Raw genomic sequence first — 27,255 nt, 5'->3', positions numbered from 1 at the left:
GTCTTTAAAACAGCTGTTCACCACCATCTGCCATTATCTTTCCTGGGAAAACCATATTTCCAAGCTGGCCTCCAAAGCCAGTCGCCGACTGGGCATCCTCCGTCGTGCGAAGTCTTTCCTTGGCACACCTGAGCTCCTCACCACATACAAGGTTTTCATCTGCAGCTCATTGGAATACTGTTCTCCCCTCTGGGCTGGTGCTCCTGCCTCACACCTAGCTCGGCTTCACGCTGTTGAAACCAAAGCTTTCAGAATCATTGGAATATCCTACGATGAAGCTAACTCCGAGGATCATTCACTCACTCACCGCAGGCAGGTTGGTGGTCTTTCTGTCTTCTACCGACTCCTCTCCGGCCTTGCTCCCCCAGCTCTCTCTGTGCTCTGTCCCCCAAATATTCCTACAGGTCGCACAAGATCTGCCAGCAACCCTCTTATGGTTAAACTGCCAAAATCTAGGTTCTCTGCTCACCTTCACTCTTTCATTCCCCTTTTCTCCCGCCTCTGGAACAAACTGCCCCACCCCCTTCAATCCCACTCCTCCTTCCATGTCTTCAAAACAGCTTTTCACCACCATCTCTTATCTTCCCCCATCCAAAACCTTGATCTTTTCTACCCCCACTAATTCACCCCAGATACACTTTCTTTGAAATTCAAACTTCTTTCCTGGAAGTCCTTGCAGTGTCCATATGTTTTATACCTCTCCCACCTCCCCCCAAGCCCTCTCCCTCCCACATTTCTCTCGATGTCCCTGCTCTCAAATGTTGTGTTTGTGTCCTTCCCCCTCTCTCCCCATCTTGTCTACCGCTCCCCTTATTTTGTGTTTTATGTGTCGGTTTGACTTTTTCTGTGATTAATGTTAGCTCTTTCACGAGCCTCGACCTTGTATACAAAAAAAAACAAAAAAACACCAACAGTCTGAAATTGGAAAGTGATAGACCCTTCAACTCGGTTAGGTAAATCTCATCATGTCTGATATTGAGGGCTTCCATTCATTGTTGGGTGAGTGGAAGCAGCATGCCCAAGGTGGGGTGGTCAGAGCTGAATCGAAATTGGTGACATGAGATGAGGTTGTTGGAGAAAAGGAGGGTTTTCATATTAACTTTGGTGGTGGATTGCAATTAAGCTGATAGGTCTGTCGTCAAGTGGATCCGGCTTTGCACATTTTTATGTAATGCAGTGTTGTTGGCTGATTTCCAAGCTGATGAAAGATGACAGAGTGAAAAGGGCAAAGAGACAGAGTATTTCGGATGTGTGAGCTGATGCCGTCAGATGCAGTTGCAGAATCAGTCGAGGACTGAAAGAAACTTCTCCACCATCTCAGTTGCAAAAGACAGAGTCCAGGACCAGTTGGGTTCGACTTATTGAGGTGGACACAGAGAGTGAAGGGTTGTGGACACAATATTGACCTTTTAGGTTGAGGACATTTGTTTCAAATATTTCATGATCTTCGGATCTTAGAGATAAAATAAACCAAACGTCGGCAATTATAATTTTGTTTTCAAGCTCACCTTTTTCATATTGCGCATTCATTCCTGTTGCCAGAGCATTGCTCAGTGTCTGAAATGTTTGCAGATGACAGTGAGAAAGTGGACCAACAATGCCAGAAAGTTGCCCGACAGCTGGAGATCATCCTTGGAGAGCCACTGCAGAGCTACTTCTAAAAGCTTGACTGGAGAGATTGGACATCATCACCCGTGCAACGCTCCCTTCAAAGTTACATGCTGTTTATCGATACAATATCCATAAAGACCGATTCCGTTACACAACCAACATGTTTTCAAGCACGTCCTTGCCTACGATGGATATGATAGATAGCGATTTGAAAAGTAAAATACTGCAATCTTTTATTGAAACACGTTAGATTATGGAGCTGCTTGTACGTCGATAACCAAAAGTATTGAATCAAACAAGCAGTACATTTACAAGTCCATTTAATGGTGGTTAAGGAAGGGAGTAATTGCTACTCCACTGAAAAACACAAACTGTTGCACATACATCCACTTGAGCCGTTATCATTTCACCATGCATAGAAAGGTTCACAATGCTCATTATTAGACAGGAATGAGCCATCTTGCATTTCGGAACATGCTTGTAGCCAATGATGAAAATGCAACCAAATTCGGTTTTTTTTTTTGGTTTTTTTTTTGTATACTGAATCGAGGCTCGTGAAAGAGCTAACATTTACTTCACAAACAAATCGACCAGACAAACAAAATATATAAAAAGAGGGAGCGGAAGACAAGATGGGGAGAGAAGGGGAAGCACACAAACACAACATTTGAGAGCAGGGAGATGTGTGGAAGGGAGAGGGCTTGGGGGGGGGGGAGGCGTGGGAAGGAGGGGGGGGGAGGGAGAAGTATAAAACACAAGGACACCAAGGACTTCCAGGACAGAAGTGGTATTTCAAAAAAGTGGAATTGGGGTGAAATTAGCGGGGGTAGAACAGAGTATTTCGGATGTGTGAGCTGATGCCGTCAGATGCAGTTGCAGAATCAGTCGAGGACTGAAAGAAACTTCTCCACCATCTCAGTTGCAAAAGACAGAGTCCAGGACCAGTTGGGTTCGACTTATTGAGGTGGACACAGAGAGCGAAGGGTTGTGGACACAATATTGCCCTTTTAGGTTGAGGACATTTGTTTCAAATATTTCATGATCTTCGGATCTTAGAGATAAAATAAACCAAACGTCGGCAATTATAATTTTGTTTTCAAGCTCACCTTTTTCATATTGCGCATTCATTCCTGTTGCCAGAGCATTGCTCAGTTTCTGAAATGTTTGCAGATGACAGTGAGAAAGTGGAACAACAGTGCCAGAAAGTTGTCCGACAGCTGGAGATCATCCTTGGAGAGCCACTGCAGAGCTACTTCTAAATGCTCATTTTGTTGAACCTTTGAAAACGGTAAATATAAAAGTTACAGTACTCCGCAGTCAGTTTCAAAAAGCTGAAAAGTATTCACAAAGTGTATAAAAAAATCTGTTTTAAATTACTTCCCCAAGTTTTAAAACTTTAGAAATAGAAAAGCAATACGGTATTTATAATTGAGGCTGGGCTTGATGCCGATCCGTGTAACATTCAGATAAGGCCTCGTCACAAAGTACCCGGATACAGATTGATATATCGTGCTATCGTTTGTTTCCAATGACGCAACAGTTTCTTGACTTCAAACAATTTATCCAATTTGACCCACACAATGACATGTACACTCAATAATACAAGGGCCATGGATCAGCAGACCTGGTCATGAAAAATAACCCTTCAAAATGGCCGACTAAACTTCAACTATTCCAACAATATCTACTTTATTTTCTGTACCACTGCTTCCAACACCTAGACAAGTTAATCTTTGGCTAAACTACTGCATTTGAACCAAGGGTGTTCATGGAGCGTTGGTTGCAAAGTAGTCGAGTCTATGCTTGTGAATAGCCCATCTTGTTGGCCACAACTTTGGCAGTGCTGGAACAGACCTTTCATGGAGATACAATTTCAGATTTTTTCCGTATCTTCGACTTCTGCAAAAGAAATATGAACACAAGTGATGATAGACAAATATTTTACAATCATAAACATGGCAGGTTAATAGACAGAATTTAAAGTAGGGGTTTATGACCATGATGAGCAAGATACTTCAAAATACAGGGTGTTTCAAGAAGATGGACCCGATTTGAAATCGCTATATCTCTGCAACCACGAACCGCCCATAAATGTACCTCTTACAACTTGAAAGGGCGGGGCATAGTTTCAAATGACCACTGCTAGATGGCTCTCCCAGCGCACCAACAGCCTCTAGCCTCAATCGTTCGCAAGATGGCGACCCCACAACACAAGGCGTTTTGCGTTCTGCATTTCAGCAAGGCTAAATCCGTAATTGCGGTGCAGCGTGCGTTTCAACAGCGTTTTAGCATTGATCCGCCAATGCCAAAGAGCATTCATCGTTGGTACCGAAAATTTGAGGAAACGGGCTGTTTATGTAAGGGGAAGAGCCCAGGGCGACCACACACTTCAGAAGAAAACGTGAGAAGAATTCAAGAGAGTTTTCTGTGAAGCCCGCGCAAGTCCACTCGTCGTGCCAGTCGAGAACTTGCGATCCCTCATACGACTGTCTGGCGTGTGTTAAGGCGACATTTAATCCTGAGGCCATACCGGTTGCAACTGGTACAGGCTCTTCGTACAGGTGACAAAGGAAAGCGTGTGGAATTTAGTGATGCGATGCTACAGAACATGGAAGACGACAGCTTCTTACCGCATTTGATTTTTAGTGATGAAGCAACGTTTCATATAAGCGGTAAAGTTAACCATCACAATGTGCGCATATGGGGACTAGATAATCCACACGAAACTGTAGAGCATGAGCGTGATTCCCCGAAAGTGAACGTGTTTTGTGCCGTTTCTCAAATAAAGGTTTATGGCCCTTTCTTTTTCGAGGGAAAAACAGTTACGGGGCAAACCTATCTCGAAATGCTGCAGAACTGGCTCTTTCCACAACTTAATGAAGATTCCGATGACTTCATTTTTCAGCAAGACAGAGCACCGCCACATTGGCACCTGCAGGTTCGACGTTTTCTAAATGACACACTGCCTCAACGCTGGATAGATCGCACGGGACCCCAAGACTTGGCGCTACACTCTTGGCCCCCAAGATCCCCAGGCATTACTCCCTGTGACTTTTTATTGTGGGGATACGTCAAAGACCGTGTTTTTGTGCCACCATTAGCGACTAATCTGGATGACCTCAAAAACAGAATCACGGCAGCGGTGACTTCAGTGAAAGAAGACACTCTGAGAGACGTTTGGGACGAATTCAACTATCGTCTCGATGTTGTCCTTGCAGCAGGTGGAGGGCACATAGAGCATTTATAAAATGGTAAATAAAACTTGATAACTCATTAAACCGTTTGTAACTTTTTGTGTAATTGTAACATGTTGCCATCGTGAAATATACTGCTTTGAAATTGGGTCCATCTTTTTGAAACACCCTGTATTTCATCTGAAAATCCAAAGCTGTGTTCCATGATGCTTTCTGCTTTGTCAGTCTATCATATATGAACTCTCTGAGCAAGGATGAACTTGGATCAGAAAATCGAATTTATAATCCATGCACTGGAACTTACATGGGATCAGTCATAAGAAATCTGTCTTCGACCATTATGTCATTCCTCGATCTTTTCAAATTCCATATAATTGCTGTAATGTTTAGATTTGTTCCCGAACCAATTTTTGTTTGTTGCATAACCAAATTTACCATAATGGTGTTTCAGATGCAGAATATGTCATTGGTAAAAAAAATGGAACAAACTTTCTTTCGAAGTCTGTCAAAGATGCAATCAATGAGGTTTAATCAAAGGCGAAATCAATCCATTATTATATTAAATGTTTTTGAATATCACAAGAGGTGTATTTAATCAGGTTTTTGTCATTTCACTCTTTACAATATGCGACTTTCAAAATGACGTAATCCTGCCCAGAATGCTTGACGTGCATGTATAAAAACCCCAGGAAACAGCGGTATTCAGGGTACCAAAGTACATCGTGTGTGCGAGATAAGGATTGCTACATAAAATGCTTCATCGAGCTTCCTAAAGAAGCCGAAAATATTTGGAAAACTACCTTAGAGAAAGAGCTGTGCCAATTGATGAAAGATTTGGATAACTTTTTGAGCTCGCCAAAAGGACAGGTGCTTGTACTGCAAACTCCCAACCATGTAGGCCGATGCAGGGCCCGATCGGCTGGGTGTGTGCTGCACAAACCCCCAATGGATCGCTACTAGTGAATGGACTGAACCTTATGAGTGTTCCTGTGAACATGGCACTGCACCAAACTCTTCAGTGAAGGACATCTTTGACATGAAAATGCACAAAGCTTGTGCAAGGTATATTTATGTGGCAGCTGGATTTATCAGGTAGGTTTCCCTGGGGAAGACGAGGAGGGCTGTTATAAATATATTGTTTGTTTGGTTCCAGGGCCACGATAACTTATACGAGATTTTTCCATCTATTTCTAAAAGCAGACGTGTTTGTGCGTGTGCAAGTTTTATATATAGACTATGGCCAAGCACTTGTATAAACATGAAATTATAGGAACTCAACATCCGTCTCATCCACGGGTATTCTTTGTATCTCCTATATTTTTGCGAGTATGATTTGCATCCAAGAATGCAACACTTATGGTTAAGCATTTTGAAATCTCAACTTTATCGTTTAAATGATGAAAATTATGTTGCAGAGCAAGTTAAGATTGAAAGATATTGTCAAGTCCATAGCCGATGAAGACCAGCTTGGACAGATAGCCGAACGTTGCTTCAACTCCGTGGCGTATTTCAAAACTTGGCGCGATTATCTTTGGCGTGCGCGGATGCATATGGCCCGAAATCTTATCTGATCGGATGGCCGCCATCCAAAACCTTGATCTTTTGTACCCCCGCTAATTTCACCCCAGTTCCACTTTTTAGAAATTCCAACTTCTTTTGTGGAAGTCCTTGCAGTGTCCATATGTTTTATACCTCTCCCACCTCCCCCAAGCCCTCTCCCTCCCACAGTTCTCCCAATGTCCCTGCTCTCAAATGTTGTGTTTGTGTGCTTCCCCTTCCCTCCCCATCTTGTCTACTGGTCCCCTTATTATATGTTTTGTGTGTCCGTTTGTTTTTTGTGTGATAAATGTTAGCTCTTTCACGAGCCTCGATCGTGTATACAAAAAAATAAATAAATAAAATCTCTTGTGATGGTTCCTTCAGGAACTCCCTTTATTGTATGTTTTGTGTGTGGGTTTTTTTTTTTGTGATTGATGTTAGCTCTTACACGAGCCTCGATCTCGTATACAAAAAAAATAAATACTAACTTCCTCTTCCCCATCCCAAACATGCTCGTCAAGTAGAAAGTCTAAAAAATGGGTGCTCCACACTGATATTTTAATAGTCCTACTCCTAACCCCAACCTGATGCCATCCTCCAAATCGCCAGGCCAGTGCTGCTAAAAAAAAACCACTTCAAGGAATGCATATGGTGGTTTGCCATCACCTTCCCATTGTAAAATCAAGAGGCAGGAATATGAAGAAGTTGTGTAGGTACCATCACACAACGACTTGGTCTTTTCAAAAGCCAAAAAGATATTTAGTGCCCACAGTCTACTGTGAGCAGACATAAACTTCGGTGTATTCCCGAAAGGTTTTAGAATACCTCTTCATGAGATGACAGATTAGTGGGTGGATGTTAAGAGAACAAGAATAAGAGAACATTGTGACGTCAAGCATTGTGACATCAAGAATGTCAAGTGTGATTGATGTGACGGCATTGTGACGTACCAGACTGTCAGCTTTCTTGCTGCTCAAGCTGACTTTGCTGTCTTTTTCCACTTGGCTCTTGTAACTGTGCTGAGCTTTCTTGAGGCTGCAATGCAGGGTACAAACATTCATAATCATCATCACATGTAGCACTGGAATTAGTCAATCATCATTTATTGCTGCTTCAGCACCCAACCACTGGATAGTAATCATACAATACAGAAGATCACATGCATACTGTGGAAATAGCGGGAGGATAAATCAGGACATACATCCTTCATCAAGATATTAGGGTCCAATTCCAAGCAGAAAACCAAAACATATTTGAAGAGAAGCAAATGCTTGTGTGTTTGCTGTCATCGTTTTATAATATCTAAAGGCACCCCAGCTGTCATCGGATCAGATGCAGAAAGTGTATATGCGATTACCAAAGGTCCACAACCTCTACGTCATGCGATAGATTCTCCAAAACCCTTCCGCAGTGTTGGGCAGCCAGGATTGGCCAGGGAGAGGTACGTATACTTGACTCTGACCTCTATAGCCTGAGTTTGTATCTTGACCCAGCAATACTCATCCTGGTGTTTCAAAGACAGGACAGCGATAAGCGTGTGTCCTGTCCCTCGAGTGTAAGTTCAACTGGGCGTCCAGTCTGCTGGCATTAGTTTGTGGATGTGTCCTCCGCAAAGAGTAGGCCATTGATGGCACCCCGGCCAAACTCCAAAATCCTGCTCTAACCGGCAGGGGCACTGCATCAGCGGCACAGCCGTACTCGCAGCAAATGATGCTACCTACAGCCATGTGTTGCTTACAAAAGAACCACAACCCTGGGTGCAAGAGATCCTCTGAAACCTTTACCCCGTAATGCCTTAGTCACATATGATGCGGCCGCCGCACGGTTCTGCGGTCTGCAGTTTGTAGATGGGATTTTTTTTTACAAATCGTACGGCTTTGCGGTCTGCGGCAGCAGTGTTCACAAATGTTACGGGGTCCGCACGGCAATCGTAAAAGTCATGAAATCAAAATGCGTGAGGAGACCGCAAGGCGAACCGCGAGGCACCCTCACGGCGACCGCAAGGCAATCGCAAGGCGCCCGCACGGTTGTTGCGGTTGTCACGGTTGTCACGGTTGCCGTTAGGCCATCGTACGGCAGCACTAAAGTCACTGCATGGCCGCCGTACGATATTTAGAACATCGTACGGCCATCTCACAGAGGCCGCAAGACCTTGCGATACTACATGCGGTGGGGTTGCGGCCTACGGCCTAGCGATTTCCAAAAAAAAGTTTAATGTCAAATTTTAAAAATCGTAAGCCCCTGCGACGAGCAAAAAACCTTGAGATCGCTTCACGGCTATCGTATCTACCGTGCGGCCACCGCACGGTTATGGCAATTTTGGGGACTTATGGCCGCCACCAACAATGGCCGCAGGCCATTTGTGACCGAGGCATAATTGAGAGTGAAAATGATTGGGAATGCACTTGATCAACCCAAAGTGGTGTTTGCTTGCAGTTTGCCATGTTGGACTTCTCTTCTGGGATGCCACTTGAATCTCTTCTCTCACATCCCGATTGAGCTCCGAAAGAAGCAAAAACCCAGAACGGCACAAATGACATGCAGTGAAACCACTAATCATGGATGGCGCAAGCGAATGTTTACAGTGGACATTCAATCCTCCAAGGCCTCCTTCACTGAAAATCATTGCAAAATATGGCTTTTTACATCTATCTGAAGGCCATTTTAGGCAGGGGGCCAGAGAATCGAGGGACCACGTGCGTACACAGGGTTCACTGTCACGTGGTAAAACAAACACGTGCAGTATTTAACATTACACAAGCCTCATGCATACACAGGGTTCACACAAAACATCTAACCTGCATACACGAAACATCTTACCTGCATACACGAAACATCTAACCTGCATACACAATTCACTCACCTCCAACATGAATAAATGATTCCCCCTACTACTACTACTACAACTACGCCACGCCACGCCATTTTGCTGCTCCTCGAGCCGTGCTATTTTCGACATTTCCATCTCACCCTCTTCCGTTTTCGTTTGTATTTTTGGTTTATTTGGGTTATTTGAACCGAGTTGGTTCATTTTGTTACTTTACTTTGACGTCCCGTTTGAGTTATTAGTCCCTTTGTGTTCGGGCCTAGCCGCGGCGTGCGGCCGCACCCGTGTGGGACTAGATTTGCCGCGCCCGATTTGTGGCGTATCACAAACTGTTTGACTGCCTTGTTTTTGCTTAATCACCCTTGACTTTCTGTGCTAAATTTGCATAGTTTTGGCGATTAAGCCGATAAGTTATTTGCTCAACGCGTGTTTGTTTATCCTTTTGAGTTAATCATCAGCATACCGGTACGGTCGTGCTAAAATAAGCAGAAGCTCCCGAACGAGCTCATTGATATTTTTTTTTCCATTTTCATTTGACGGGAAATATACCGTTAATAGTAATCATGCCTCTGGATGGCACATGGGCAAAAATGGCCGCTACTACCTCTGGTGCAGGTGGGAACCGCCCTGCCCACCCGTTTAAGGCGTTAACAAGGAAGCACGGGGTGAAATGCGAGTTGGGACAAATCACCCAAATAGAGGCCTATGTGAATGCACTCGCTAGTGTGGTTGATCCAGCAACGATAGTTGCAGCCTCGAAAATGTATGGACAAGCTGTGTTCTTTCTTAACTCAGAGGCTGCAGCAAACAAAGTCATTGAGAAAGGGATTAGTGTGGGAGGACTCTTTGTACAAGTCGAGCCGCTCTCAAGTCTTGGTACAAGGATAATTATATCTAATATACCTCCTTACGTGCCTGACAATGTCGTGGTGCCTTTCCTGGAACGACTGGGAGTGTTGAGATCACCCATCAAGCCTGTGTCTTTGGGCTGTCATGAGCCCTCCCTACAACATGTCTGGTCTTTTAAAAGACAAGTATCCATTGAATTGGGAAAGGAGGCTGAATGTGAGGGGTCGTTTGTTATTCCTTTTGACGGAAAGAATTACAGGGTGTTTTATATGACAAACGAACCCCGTTGTTTTGTATGCAAAGCGAAGGATCACAGGAGAGCAGACTGCCCCACCATCATTAAAGAGGTTGCAGCTCCTCAACGTCCAGATCAGCCTCGAGAGGATCCCAGCGTCACTGTAGGTAACCTAAGAGAGGCGGTTGCTCCTTTGTGCTCGAGGGCAGTGGACCCTCAAGAAAGTTCTATACCAGCTTCTCATCCCAACTCTTCTGCTGCCATAAATCAATGGCAGGCAGTGGGAGCAGGGAAGGCAAAGAGAGCACAGAAGAGGAAATCAGAACCCGCAGAGGATGGGACCACGGAACACCCTGGTACAATTGAGGATGACACGGGAAGTAATGTGTCAAAGGGATTTGTAAAGCCTAGTATTCTGAAGGAGAAAAGAGTGGTAACCCAATCTGAAGAAATGGAAGAAGAAGAAGAAGAGGAAACTATTCATCAAACGACAGGATATGGAGAGTCTTCTCTCTCAGATCCACCCAAAGACAGTTTGAAGAATGAACAGGAAGGGAAACCGTCAGGTAGTAAACCCAGCACGGAAAAGACAAACAACCTAGAGGTATCTGACTTGACAGGGCCAAACGATACTGTGATGTTGGCTCCTGAGAAAATGCATCCAATAATAACAACTGCAACGAAGCTTCAAAATAAACCAGGGATTGAAACATCTACAAGAGCAGTTCTGAACCGAAGGATTAACACCGAAGTTTCAAAGGATTCTGAAGTAGCATTCATCAGAGGGACAGACAGAGAGAGGGAACCAGACACACAAGCATCAATAAAGTTGCTGGCACTGACCGACATCTCAGGTGATGTCACTTCACTCACTGTTGGCGCAGAAAGGGGAATAGTTGAGCACATCTCTATTTTACGACCCCAAAAGGTTGGATCTCCTATACCAACTGAGGAGGAGGCATCCATTCCCACAGGTGTAGCAACGTCCGCCGCATCAGAGCGAAAGGAGCGTTCCTCTGCGCCAGAAGATTATGCCAAGTCAGCCTTGAGAGACGACATGGCAGAAGACTTGACACATTGTACAAGTACACCAAAGGAGAAGGATCTTGAACCTCCAGACAGCGATGATGAGGAAAGTATTGGTGATGGGGAAGACTATCAAGGGTCACTGACTGGTTTAGAGACAGACCTACCGGCAGGACGCCATTCCTGCATTCCCAGCCAGGAGATACTCGAGTTCCTGGAACAAAGCTTGCATAGCAGGAAGAAAGTGGAAAATGCGCTGAAACGGTGGAAAGATTATGACTTGCTAGTGCATTCCTTGTATGCACTAAGGAGAGAGGGACATAAAACAAGGACTTCAGGCTCGGCCGAACAAGCCCGAGTCAGGAAGTTTCTAGCAAAGTTGTTGAGTTACGGGCCTGAATATAAATTCGTTTAGGAGGATGAATTTCACAGAAACAAAACTCTCAATACAATAATGACATCAAACTTACGAATAGGATCATTGAATGTCAATGGCTGTAAGGATGCATTCCGTGTGCACCAGGTATTGTCATTCTGTGTGAAGGAAAAACTTGAAGTAACCTTTTTGCAGGAAACCCACACGACCCCAGAGGCTGCATCCCGATGGGAAAACCAATGGGAAGGCTTGGCCTTTTTAGTCACCTAACGGACACATCTTGTGGAGTGGCTACCCTCTTTTCACCAAAGAGGAAACCTGAAATACTTGTCGTAAAGGAAGCCAGTGTGGGGCGGTTGCTACATATAAAAGCAAAGTTTGAAGAATTTGTTGTCAATTTCGTCAACATTTATGCACCTTGTGTAGGAGTTGCAAGGGGGATTTTCTTCAACCGGTTGCAGAGATTCATGCTCACCTTGCCTGGTGAAGAGTGTGTAATTCTTGGAGGAGACTTTAATTGCACTCTAAACCCCTCCCTTGATCGAATAGGTCAGGAGCCGCATAATCCCTCTGTAAGAATATTACAACAAACCATAACACTGTTAAACTTGAGGGATACTTGGCACATACAACACCCCACAGACAGAACATTCACGTATACGAGTATCAGAGGTGGTCATATATCACAATCCCGGCTCGATAGAATTTACGTGTCTCACCGTTGGTGTAAGAGTGTCAGTGACTCCGGCATAAAAGTTGCCCATTTCACAGATCACAACTTGGCCTGGATTAAGTTTTCCCTGGCGGAAACAAGGCGAGGCCCTGGCTTGTGGCACCTGAACAATGCTTTAAGTCAGGATGAAGCCTTTTTGTCAATCTTTTTGAATTTTTGGCAAGCCTGGAGGAATAAAAAAGGAGATTTTTGCTCACTTGGATTCTGGTGGGATGTAGGCAAGGTACGATTGAAATTGCTGTGTCAGGAATACTCGTATGGATCGAGCAAAACACTTGGGTTAGGGATCAAAAGACTGGAAGAGGAACTGCTGCACCTTGAGAAGCACCTGGCCACACTTACCTCTACTGAACTGCAGGCATACCAAGAAAAAAAGAGCACCCTTAAAGCATGTAGTCGTGTGAAGGCACGAGGGGCATATGTGCGCTCTCGTTTGCAGTTTATTTCTGAGGATGAATATGTCCTGAATTATCTCAAAGGGGTGGAAAAACGCAAAGGTCAATTCAGGGCTATAGCGAGTGTTCTCGCAGAAGATGGTCTCTTGCTCAATGGCTCTGAGGGTGTTCAAAAACGAATTAGAGCCTTTTACGCTCAGCTGTATTCGGGTAAGAGCACAGATGCAGGTGCAGGTGGCACTTTGTGGAGTAGTCTTCCTGAAGCCTCTGTAGAAGACCGGGAGCAGCTGGAGACTCCATTATCTCTGGAAGAATTGAAAACCGCCCTGCACAGCCTATCAAGAGATAAAGCCCCTGGCATGGATGGCTTATCATGTGAATTCTATACAAAAGTATGGGACTTGGTTGGACCTGATTACCTAAGCGTAGCTCAGGAAGCATGTGATACAGGTATAATGCCCCTTTCTTGGCGTCGAGCGATGCTGGTCTTGATTCCCAAGGAGGGTGACTTGAGAGACTTGAAGAATTACCGCCCTGTGTCTCTGCTGTGTGTGGATTATAAGGTCATGGCTAAAATGTTGTCACTCCGTCTCGGACCAGTCCTGACAAAATTAGTCAGCCCGGACCAATCTTATGCCATTCCAGGCAGGACAATACATGACAACATATCCCTTGTCAGAGACCTGATACAGTATGCGGACATGACTCGGACTCAAGTCGGATTTCTTTCCTTGGATCAGGAGAAAGCCTTTGACCAGATGAACCATGAGTATTTGTTTGAAACCTTGCTAACATTTGGGTTGGGGAGGAGATTTGTAGGCATGATTCAGACGTTGTACATGTCGGCAGAATGCCTAGTCAAAGTCAACGGTTTCTTGCTCGCGCCCTTTCCATTTGAGAGAGGAATAAGACAAGGATGTCCCCTGTCCGGCCAATTATATTCCCTATGTATCGAACCCTTCCTTTGTTTGATGAGAAGAAGGCTAACTGGCATTGTGGTGCCACACAACAGGGTCAACCTCAAACTTTCTGCATATGCAGATGATGTTCTCGTGTTTGCCAGTAATGCAAGGGATATGCAAATAGTTTATGATTGTCAGCAGGTCTATTCAGCAGCATCGTCTGCTACAATCAATTGGAGGAAAAGCTCGGGGCTTCTAATTGGACAAATGCAGGTAAAGGAGTTACCAACACTTTTTCAGAAATTGACCTGGAGTCGCAATGAGCTCAAATATTTGGGGGTGCACTTATCCACTTCCCATGTGTCCTCACCACTCATTAACTGGAACACTTTAGGGGACAAGATCGAAGCAAAGTTGAGAGACTGGAGTGGACTACTAAAAGTCCTGTCTCTGAGGGGAAAAACACTCCTTATTAAACAGTTTATAATTCCAAAGTTAGTATTCAGGCTCTCTTGCATAAGCACTCCAGAGAAGTTTCTGGTTAAGATGCAGAGGAAGCTACTGGACTACTTTTGGAATGGTAAACACTGGGTTTCCCTGGGCATTCTGAGCTTGCCTTTTTCAGAAGGTGGACAGTCTTTTCCCTGCCTTCGAAGCCACTACCACGCATCCAGGCTGAAGACCATACAACGTTACCTACATGTGAACCCTGCACCGCAATGGTGCTCACTGGCATCATACTTCTTCAGCAAAGTGCTCAATCTTGGGTACAAAAGGAATCTTTTCATCATTACATCTCGGAGCCTGTCTAGTGCTACATTGCCTCCTTTTTATCAAGAAATGCTGAAGGCTTGGAATGTAGTCGACGTACAAAGAACAGTTCCTTATCCAGGCAAGGACCTGTTAGAAGAACCGCTCATTCTCAACCCTCTTCTACAGGGCCCAACTCTGGCTTCCTTTTCAGTAAGAAGGAGCCTCTTAGCTGGTAGCATATCCACAGTGGGAGACCTTCTGAACGATGGTAAGAGAACGCTTTTACCCAAGGAACTCGCAGCGAAAATGGGCCTGAGGACAATCAGGATCCCCTCCAGGATACTTGAAGAGGTCAAAAGCTCCTTGCCTCCCGATTGTCTGGAATATCTAGAGAATCCCAAAGAGGGTGATGGATCTGGACAGATGTCCATCGGTAACTCCATGGATTTTAAAATCCGACCACGATGTTGTGAGCTCTCTCAGCCAATACCTGCAAACAATATGAGTAAGACCCCTGGCACAGTGGAAATGTCGTTCTGTGGGCTATCAAGGAAAAATATATACCTGCTAGTGATCCACTCGCTCCATTATATAGCTCTTGCAACCCGACTGGATACTCCCTGGCGTGAGATTCTTCCACTTCCTTCGACTGTCCATCCACGTTGGGATTCACTCTATCTCTACCCAACGCCAAGAATGATGGCAGACTTAAGTTGGAGGTTGCTACATGGTGCACTGAGCTCTGGATCTATGATGCGGCACTTCACTAACGTCTCAGAGGATTGCTGCTTTTGTGGTGAAAGGGAAACTATATTTCACATATACCTTCAATGCCACCGTCTTGAACCAGTGTTCTTACTGATGAAAAATCTTCTCTTGCGCTTCTGGCTTCACTTCTCTCCAACACTTTTTATCATCGGGCACCCGGTAAAGAAACTAAGCAAGTCACGAGATCTCCTTGTTAACTTTATTTTAGCCTGTGCAAAAATGGCAATATATAAAACCAGGAAGGCAAAAATTGAGAAAGATGTGGTGGAACACAGTTCTGTATGTCTGAAGGGCTTAATACGCTCACGCATTATTTTGGAGTACAAGGCGGCAGAATATAGTAACACTGTTCAAAAGTTTAAGGAAACCTGGACTATAAATGATGCACTTTGTACGGTCTCCCCACAATATATTTTGCTCTTATTTGTATAAATGTGTTATTTGGCATTCTTTTTGGTGTTCTTTGGCGTTCTTTTTTTTGGTGTTCTTTGGCGTTCTTTTACCTTCCCCTTATCTGTCTTGGTAGTGCTTTCTCTTCAAAATGCTCTACCTTGGCTACTGTAGTTCAAACCATGGACTTGCAGAGATGAGGAATTGAGCGACATTAAACTGGGAACATATGTTTGCCTGAGCTTGCATGAGCTCTGAACGCAAATCTCTGTAACCTTTCCAACAAAAGCACTACTACTACTACTACTACTACTACTACTACTACTACTATTATTACTACTACTATTACTACTATTGACTACTACTATTATGACAACTATTATTATTACAACTACTATTACTATTACTACTACTACTACTACTATTATTATTACTACTACTACTACTATTACTACTACTACTATTACTACTACTACTATTATGACTACTACTACTACTACTATTACTATTACTACTACTAGTACTACTTCTATTACTACTACTACTACTATTATCACTACTACTACTATTATCACTACTACTACTACTACTATTATGACTGCTACTACTACTATTATTATTACTACTACAATTACTACTACTATCACTACTACTACAATTACTACTACTACAATAACTACTACTACTATTACTACTACTACTATGACTACTACTACTACTATTACTACTACTACTATTACTATTACTATTACTACTACTATTACTACTACTATTACTACTATTACTACGACTATTACTACTACTGTTACTATTACTATTACGATGACTATTACTACTACTATTATGACTACTGTTACTACTATTACTACTACTATTAATACAACTATTAATACGACTCTTACTACTATTACAAACACATGCGCCAAACGAAGACATCCACAAAGCAAACACATCCGCCAAACAAACACATGCGCCAAAATAAGACATCCGCCAAACGAACACATGCGCCAAACGAACACATGTGCCAAACGAACACATCCGCCAAACGAACACATGCACCAAACTAAGACATCTGCCAAACAAACACGTGCGCCAAACAAAGACATCCGCCAAACTAAGACATCTGCCAAACAAACACGTGCGCCAAACAAACACATGCGCCAAACTAACACATGCGCCAAACTAACACATGCGCCAAACTAACACATGCGCCAAACTTAGACATCCGCCAAACAAACACATGCGCCAAACTAAGACATCGGCCAAACTAACACATGCGCCAAACAAACACATGCGCCAAACAAACACATGCGCCAAACAAACACATGCGCCAAACAAACACATGCGCCAAACAAACACATGCGCCAAACAAACACATGCGCCAAACAAACACATGCGCCAAACAAACACATGCGCCAAACAAACACATGCACCAAACTAACACTTCTGCCAAACTAAGACATCCGCCAAACTAAGACATCCGCCAAACTAAGACATCCGCCAAACTAAGACATCCGCCAAACTAAGACATCCGCCAAACTAAGACATCCGCCAAACTAAGACATCCGCCAAACTAAGACATCCGCCAAACTAAGACATCCGCCAAACTAAGACATCCGCCAAACTAAGACATCCGCCAAACGAATACATCCGCCAAACAAACACATGCACCAAACTAAGACATCCGCCAAACAAACACATGCGCAAAACAAATACATGCGCCAAACTAAGACATCCGCCAAACAAACACATCCGCCAAACCAAGACATCCGCTAAACTAAGACATCCATCAAACAAACACATGCGCCAAACAAATACATGCGCCAAACTAAGACATCCACCAAACAAACACATCCGCCAAACCAAGACATCCGCTAAACTAAGACATCCATCAAACAAACACATCCGCCAAACAAACACATCCGCCCAACCAACACATCCGTCAAATTAACACATCCGCCAAACCAACACATCAGCCAAAGTAACACATCCACCATTCCAATACATCCGCCAAACGAACACATCCACAACACCAATACATCTGGCAAACGAACACATCCACCAAACCAATACATCCGCCAAACTAACACATGCGCCAAATCAACAGATCCACCAAACCAACACATCCGTCAAATTAACACATCCGCCAAACCAATACATCCACCAAACCAACACATCCGTCAAACCAACACATCCGCCCAACCAACACATCCGTCAAATTAACACATCCGCCAAACCAACACATCCGCCAAAGTAACACATCCACCATTCCAATGCATCAGTCAAACCAACACATTCGCCGAACCAACACATCAGCCAAAGTAACACATTCACCAAACCAATACATCCGGCAAACGAACACATCCACAACACCAATACATCCGGCAAACGAACACATCCACCAAACCAATACATCCGCCAAACTAACACATGCGCCAAATCAACAGATCCGCCAAACCAACACATCCGTCAAACCAACACATCCGTCAAACCAACACATCCGTCAAACCAACACATCCCTCAAACCAACACATCCCTCAAACCAACACATCCACCAAACCAACACATCCACCAAACCAATACATCCACCTAACAAACACATCCACCAAACCAACACATCCACCAAACCAACACATCCACCAAACCAACACATCCACCAAACCAACACATCCACCAAACCAACACATCCACCTAACAAACACATCCACCAAACCAACACATCCACCAAACCAATACATCCGCCAAACTAACACATCCACCAAACCAACACATCCACCAAACCAACACATCCACCAAACCAACACATCCACCAAACCAACACATCCACCAAACCAACACATCCACCAAACCAACACATCCACCAAACCAACACATCCACCAAACCAACACATCCACCAAACCAACACATCCACCAAACCAACACATCCACCAAACCAACACATCCACCAAACCAACACATCCACCAAACCAACACATCCACCAAACCAACACATCCACCAAACCAACACATCCACCAAACCAACACATCCACCAAACCAACACATCCACCAAACCAATACATCCACCTAACAAACACATCCACCAAACTAACACATCCACCAAACCAACACATCCACCAAACCAACACATCCACCAAACCAACACATCCACCAAACCAACACATCCACCAAACCAACACATCCACCAAACCAACACATCCACCAAACCAATACATCCACCAAACCAATACATCCGCCAAACTAACACATCCACCAAACCAACACATCCACCAAACCAACACATCCACCAAACCAACACATCCACCAAACCAACACATCCACCAAACCAACACATCCACCAAACCAACACATCCACCAAACCAACACATCCACCAAACTAACACATCCACCAAACCAACACATTGACCAAACCAATACATCCACCAAACTAACACATCCACCAAACCAACACATCCACCAAACCAACACATCCACCAAACCAATACATCCGCCAAACCAATACATCCGCCAAACTAACACATTGACCAAACCAATACATCCACCAAACTAACACATCCTCCAAACTAACACATCCACCAAACCAACACATCCACCAAACCAATACATCCGCCAAACTAACACATCCACCAAACCAACACATCCACCAAACCAATACATCCGCCAAACTAACACATCCACCAAACTAACACATCCTCGAAACTAACACATCCACCAAACCAACACATCCACCAAACCAACACATCCACCAAACAAACACATCCACCACACTAAAACATCTGCAAAACTAACACATCCACCAAACAAACACATCCGCCAAACAAACACATCCGCCAAACAAACACATCAGCCAAACGAACGCATCCGCCAAACTAACACATCCACCAAACAAACACATCCGCCAAACAAACACATCCGCCAAACAAACACATCCGCCAAACTAACACATCCGCCAAACAAACACATCCGCCAAACAAACACATCAGCCAAACAAACACATCCGCCAAACTAACACATCCGCCAAACAAACACATCCGCCAAACTAACACATCCGCCAAACTAACACATCCGCCAAACTAACACATCCGCCAAACTAACACATCCGCCAAACCAACACATCCACCAAACCAATACATCCGCCAAACTAACACATCCACCAAACTAACACATCCTCGAAACTAACACATCCACCAAACCAACACATCCACCAAACCAACACATCCACCAAACCAACACATCCACCAAACAAACACATCCACCACACTAAAACATCTGCAAAACTAACACATCCACCAAACAAACACATCCGCCAAACAAACACATCCGCCAAACAAACACATCCGCCAAACTAACACATCCTCGAAACTAACACATCCACCAAACTAACACATCCTCGAAACTAACACATCCACCAAACCAACACATCCACCAAACCAATACATCCGCCAAACTAACACATTGACCAAACCAATACATCCACCAAACTAACACATCCTCCAAACTAACACATCCACCAAACCAACACATCCACCAAACCAATACATCCGCCAAACTAACACATCCACCAAACTAACACATCCTCGAAACTAACACATCCACCAAACCAACACATCCACCAAACCAACACATCCACCAAACCAACACATCCACCAAACAAACACATCCACCACACTAAAACATCTGCAAAACTAACACATCCACCAAACAAACACATCCGCCAAACAAACACATCCGCCAAACAAACACATCCGCCAAACAAACACATCCGCCAAACAAACACATCAGCCAAACTAACGCATCCGCCAAACTAACGCATCCGCCAAACTAACACATCCGCCAAACAAACACATCCGCCAAACAAACACATCAGCCAAACTAACGCATCCGCCAAACTAACGCATCCGCCAAACTAACACATCCGCCAAACAAACACATCCGCCAAACAAACACATCAGCCAAACTAACACATCCACCAAACAAACACATCCGCCAAACTAACACATCCGCCAAACAAACACATCCGCCAAACAAACACATCCGCCAAACAAACACATCAGCCAAACTAACGCATCCGCCAAACAAACACATCCGCCAAACAAACACATCCGCCAAACAAACACATCCGCCAAACAAACACATCAGCCAAACAAACACATCCGCCAAACAAACACATCCGCCAAACAAACACATCAGCCAAACTAACGCATCCGCCAAACAAACACATCCGCCAAAAAAAAAAAAAATCCGCCAAACTAACACATCCACCAAACAAACACATCCGCCAAACAAACACATCCGCCAAACTAACACATCCGCCAAACAAACACATCCGCCAAACAAACACATCCACCAAACCAACACATCCGCCAAACTAACGCATCCACGAAACCAACACATTCGCCAAACTAACACATCCACCAAACCAACACATCCACCAAACCAACACATCCGCCAAACTAACACATACACCAAACCAACACATCTCCCAAAGCAATACATCCGTCAAACCAATACATCCGCCAAATAAACACATCTGAATCCAAGACCCTGTCTCTTCAGGAGGCTTACGATCAGGCTCTCGTACTCCAACAAGCTCAAACGCAATCGGTTCGGGCGAGTGAGGGGGTAGGGTCGCTGACAGATTCCCCATCGCCGGCGGATTCCCCATCACCGGGAATAAAGGGAATGACGACAATGGTTCGATTGTCATCCCCGCCAAGGCACAGACCGAGAAAGTAGCGTCTCCCCCGACCGTCATCTATCGACGGCCATGTCGATGGAGGAAGTCGTGGCCTAATAACACCTCCGCACATAAGGTAGGCAAGAACATTAGACGAACATCCGGATACATTGTGCCATTAATCACTAGTTTTACATGACATTCCCCCTTGGTTCGCATCCAAAGTGCTTGGGATGCCATGAAGATCCAGCGCGATGCTCCCAGTATCGGCCATTGATGCTGTCGAACGAGGCTCATATCAACGTAGCTCTCAGTTGACCCTGTATCGATGAGGGCGTTCACTGGCTGTCCTTCAATCAGTACTGGGACGACGGCGGTGGACAGGCCATGCGGTCCCGGCAGTCTCGGGACCTCCAAGGGTGGCGAGCGAGCCTCACGAGTTGAGTTATTGCCAGCCAGCGTGGGCCGAGAACGTCTTCCCCGTGATGCGCGACATACTTTTGCAAAATGGCCCTTCTGAGCACATGTGTGACACGTCACTTCTCGTGCCGGGCACGAAGATCGGGGATGATTCCGGTTGCCGCAGAGGAAGCATTTAGAGTTGCCCCCAACCGAGGTAGTCGCAGCCAGACTCGTACCTTCGGGTCCGGGGGCTTCCGTGAACTGCAACGGAATTTCAGCGGCAGGAGGTGCGGGTTGCTCCACAATAACATCGTTCTCTGTGCGTCTCTCCCTTGAGTCCAGCTGTGACGAACGGACATCCGTACGCTTCCGATTGCGTTCGAGTCCACGAAAGCCCCCGGAACCGAAGGTACGGCACAAACGGGACACGTTCGGCACAAACGACGAACGTCCTCAACATTGCAAATTGCAGCAATGCACGTAATGAGCCAAGCGAGTCACCCTGGGGTGACATAACGTATTAAGAATGAGAAAATTACTCGGAGGCGCATAGAGTTAGCTGACTATAGCTTCCACATCACGTACCGCCCTGGACGGGATAATCTAGCGGCGGATGCTTTATCACGGCCAGGGGTTTGCGCGAGTCTAACCTCCTTTGAGGACCTACGCGTTCTTCACAATACGTTATGTCACCCCGGGGTGACTCGCTTGGCTCATTACGTGCGTTGCCGCAATTTGCCCTACTCTGTTGAGGACCTTTGTCGTTTGTGCCGTACGTGTCCCGTCTGTGCAGAACTCAAACCGCGCTTCTATAAACTAAAAATGGGTACCTTGATTCAGGCTACCGGGCCGTGGGAGAGATTATCTATGGATTTTAAGGGACCTCGACCGGCTTCCGGTACCTCTCGGTATCTCCTCACGATTGTCGATGAGTATTCGAGATTCACGTTTGCTTTTCCGTGCCGTGACATGAGTGCCGCCTCGGTTATTCGATGTTTGCAGCTTCTGTTCACGATGTTTGGGAATCCGGGTTATGTGCACACCGATCGAGGTGCAGTGTTCTTGTCTCGGGATGTAAAGATGTTTCTGCTGCAGCGGAACATTGCCTCGAGCTTCACTACCCCGTTCAGCCTGCAGGCGAATGGTCAGGTGGAGCGCTTTAACGGCATCATATGGAAGGCCATTACCTTGGGCCTAAAGACCCATGGGCTCGGCCCGGACCACTGGACCTGGATGGTGCAAGGGGCCCTACACTCGATCCGTTCCCTGCTGTGCACCGCTACAAATGAAATTCCTCACAATCGTTTATTTCGCTACTCGCGTCGTAGCGGTGCCGTCCGATCTTTGCCTGGTTGGCTTTCTGAGCCCGGACCGGCTTTCCTCAAACGTGCGGTGCGCCCGAGCAAATATGATCCACCTGTAGCCAAGGTCCGCATTCTTCAAACTAATCCTGATCACGCTCGGATTCAGCTGCCGGATGGTCGTGAGTCCACGGTGTCCGTGCGTCATGTTGCGCCGTGCGGGGAGCCGGCGGGGTTTGAGCTCAGCGATCGGGTGATGGGGAATCTGCCGGTGATGGGGAATCCGTCAGCGAACCTACCCCCTTGCTCGCCCGATCCGATTGGTATAGTTGTGCCGCCTCCATCACCTGAGATGGAAGGTACGGACGGGTTTCCTGATTGTGACGATCCAAGCATCACTGTCAGAGGTCCCGATGTTAGGGATCACATGTGTATCATATGTGATCACATGTGTATCCCATGTTAGGGATCACATGTGTATCGAACGTGCACGGGCAGAGAAAGCCGTCGCCCCGATCGCTTCGGCTGGACTTGATATGACCCATTGACCTTTGCATCGTATGCGATTGCCTGCTCATTATAGTTACGAACATATTGCTATATGGCTTGCAAGCAAGGTTTTAATGTCAGGGAGCAGTGTAGTGAAATTGTATACAAGTTGGAATCCAGGTGTAATTACAATTACTGCCCACTGTACGGCCTCTATAAGATCTTGGTCGGGAAGCGCAGAGGGCGAGTTCTGTGACATTTATCGTGTGCGCTATTCATGTGTGTGCCTTAGAATGGTAAGAAGAATTATATGGCATTGCTTGCTTGCTTGCTTGCTTGGAAGATACCCATATTTGCGTGTATGATTGTAGTGTACTGATGCTATGCTTGTTGATTGTCTTTCAGATACTATTAGAGATCGATTCTGATTAAACTCAGCTTGGAGACATTGTTGTAGAATCTCATTCTTTACAACAACTACTACTGCTGCTGCTTCATCAATAACTACCACATCACCAACTACAACTATATTAATGACAACGACACATACTACTTCATAATCATCTAGAACTACTACTACCACATCAACTACAACTATATTGATGACAAGTACTACGACATAATCATCTACCTCTACTACAACTACAAAAACAACTACAACTACTACTGCTACATCAATAACTATCACATCACCAACTACAACTATATTAATGACAACTACACATACTACTTCATAATCATCTGGTACTACTACGACCACATCAACTACAACTATATTGATGACAAGTACTACGACATAATTATCTACATCAACAACAACTACAACTACTACTGCTTCATCAATAACTACCACATCACCAACTACAACTATATTGATGACTACATCAAGTACGACTACATAATCATCCACATCTACTACAACAACTACTACTACTACCACTACAACTGCTTTGTCAATAACTACCACATCAACTACTACCACTACTACTACTACTACTACTACTACTACTACTACTACTACTACTACAAGAACTACAATGAGCACAGCCCACATTAATCCCTTTTTTTGTGGGGTTTTCCGACACCAGTTTTTCCCTCTTCACACCTTCACACGATGACGAGCATCCTTTCTCTGAACCCCCCACCTCTCTTGTCCCTCTCCACCACCACCTTTTGCCTCAATTTTCATCTGCACCTTCTCCCCCCTACAAAGTACATCCATACTGAAGGTCTGCCAGACCACATTCTCTCCTATCCCATCCCCTACCTAAACAATGTTTTCCATGCTCGGTTCCTACTCACCGTTCCTTTATGACAACCTGTCTCTCTTTCTTCCACCATTCCTTAAAGTCCACAGCGAACTCGTACCATGTGGAGAACAACTGGCTTGGAGTAACTTCCTTTTCTCCACTCCTGGGTTTCATGCAAAAATACTCGGCCAAAACCAGGAAACTGCCGAAGGAAAATACACAGGAAAAGGATAATCATCTGCTTGTTGTGGAGTAAAATGTGTAAAAACCACAAATGTGAACCACATTGATAGACAAGGTACCGCACCTCGCATGAGTCTCCTCCAAATACTTGTGTTCCATGTCACAGGTAACTTTCGCTGAAAGGTAAAAGTAGGAGCATTGGGGCAGTTAGCTTTTGAACTGGATTAACCTGGCTTTTTTACTTTGGCTTTTTACTAAAACACGAGATGGTTAAAGATGAATCAGGGACATGGTCGTTTTATGACATCATGCTCTCAAACGTACTCATCGACCAATCCCTTCCGTCTTTGTGGTTTCAGCTTTTTCTTTGAAATAATATTTACATTTTCAAGTTATTTGGTTTAGTAGAAACACCCGCTCCCTTAGGGATCATTGGCAAGTTATCTTCCCCCCACTTACAGGGAATGGGGGTGGGGGAGGGGAGGGGTGATGGGAAGAGGGGGAGGTGGAATTACCCTGGGTACTATCCAAAGTATAAATTTTTGAGAGTTAGTCATGACATATCTCTATATAGACATAAAATCTATTCTATTCTATCCTCTCCTCTCCTCTCCTCTCGTCTCCTCTCCTCTCTACACACACACACACACACACACACACACACACACACACGCACACACACACACACACACACACGAAAAATTTCGGTTAACCCCAAAAAAAAGAGAAGAGAAAAGTGAGTGTTTTGACTGTTTATATGAAGCAAGAAGCAAGACCATGTTTATATGAATAAGACCATGTTTATAAGAAGCAAGACCATGTTTATATGAAGCGAGAGGTGAGACCATGTTTATATGATGCAAGAAGCGAGACTACGTTTATATGAAGCAAGAACCAAGACTATGTTCATATGAAGCAAGAACCAAGACTATGTTTATATGAAGCAAGAAGTAAAACTATGTTCATATGAAGCAAGAAGTAAAACTATGTTCATATGAAGCAAGAACCAAGACTATGTTCATATGAAGCAAGAACCAAGACTATGTTCATATGAAGCAAGAACCAAGACTATGTTTATATGAAGCAAGAAGTAAAACTATGTTCATATGAAGCAAGAAGTAAAACTATGTTCATATGAAGCAAGAACCAAGACTATGTTCATATGAAGCAAGAACCAAGACTATGTTTATATGAAGCAAGAAGTAAAACTATGTTCATATGAAGCAAGAAGTAAAACTATGTTCATATGAAGCAAGAAGCAAGACTATGTTTGTGACTGTTTATATAAAGCAAGAAGCAAGACTATGTTCATATGAAGCAAGAACCAAAACTATGTTCATATGAAGCAAGAACCAAGACTATGTTCATATGAAGCAAGAACCAAGACTATGTTTATATGAAGCAAGAAGTAAAACTATGTTCATATGAAGCAAGAAGTAAAACTATGTTCATATGAAGCAAGAAGCAAGACTATGTTTGTGACTGTTTATATAAAGCAAGAAGCAAGACTATGTTTATATGAAGCAAGAAGTAAGACTATATTTATATGAAGCAAGAAGTGAGACTATGTTCATATGAAGCAAGAAGCAAGTCTATGTTTATATGAAGCAAGAAGTGAGACTATCTTCATATGAAGCAAGAAGTGAGACTATCTTCATATGAAGCAAGAAGCAATACCTATGCTTATATGAAGCAAGAAGTAAAACTATTGTTACGGACGCGGTTAAAGATGTTATTTACCGAGCGGTTGGTATTACCGCGACCGAACAGTTATTCCCCGACTAATACCCGATTTGCCCCAAACTTTGGCCGGATCGCGCCACCGCTATTCAATCGGGAAAACTCTAAAGCGACCGAATACAAAGAGGAAAAGGAATAAGACGAGGAGACGTACAGAAGAGTAATTGGATTTATTATTTACACATATAATCAAGAAGAAAGTAGTCACGTTTATTTACAGACGAGATTAGATACACAGTGCAACGCTAGCTTACCTACAGTCTTAATTAACCCAGGGACAGAACAAACACGGACAGACTTACGCGGGGAATGATGATAGGGATGGCAGGTGATGGATGGCTTGCGGGATAGGGAGGTCCAACTGGTCCTGCAGCTGATCGACTCGTGGGCAGCCGCCGCTCCTTCGCAGCCCTGCTCCAAACTGCCGTCCAGGCCTCACGCTGCTGTGGCTGCAGTTTCGGTGGCTCCAGCTGCAGCAAATGCAGTTTCAGTGGCTCAAGCTGCAGCAAGTGCAGTTTCGGTGGCTCGAGCTGCAGTGAGTGCAGTTTAGGTGGCTCGAGCTGCAGTTCAACCCTGGACTTCTTTCGCAGTTTCTCTGTCGTCAAAGCTCATCTCC

General features: G+C 44.6%; 1 protein-coding gene across 1 annotated transcript in view; it reads right to left on the bottom strand.

Annotated features, from left to right (window-relative positions):
• Positions 1–1,914: 1,914 nt before the first annotated feature.
• Positions 1,915–27,255, bottom strand: part of LOC137417267 (formin) — a 147,030-nt gene continuing 121,689 nt past the window's right edge. The window contains exons 16-19 of the mRNA XM_068103106.2: positions 25,024–25,075; positions 24,769–24,918; positions 7,295–7,379; positions 1,915–3,510 (exon numbers count right to left, since the gene is read on the bottom strand). Of these exons, the coding sequence (XP_067959207.2) occupies positions 3,469–3,510; positions 7,295–7,379; positions 24,769–24,918; positions 25,024–25,075 (329 nt within the window). The 3' untranslated portion in view covers positions 1,915–3,468. The remainder of the gene's footprint in view (positions 3,511–7,294; positions 7,380–24,768; positions 24,919–25,023; positions 25,076–27,255) is intronic.

This window comes from Myxine glutinosa, chromosome 12 (assembly GCF_964187855.1).
Source record: "Myxine glutinosa chromosome 12, kmMyxGlut1.1, whole genome shotgun sequence".
In the NCBI taxonomy this organism is placed as follows: Eukaryota; Metazoa; Chordata; class Myxini; order Myxiniformes; family Myxinidae; genus Myxine; species Myxine glutinosa.
Note: the sequence above shows the minus strand (reverse complement) of the source record. Positions and strands in the feature narration are given on the sequence as shown.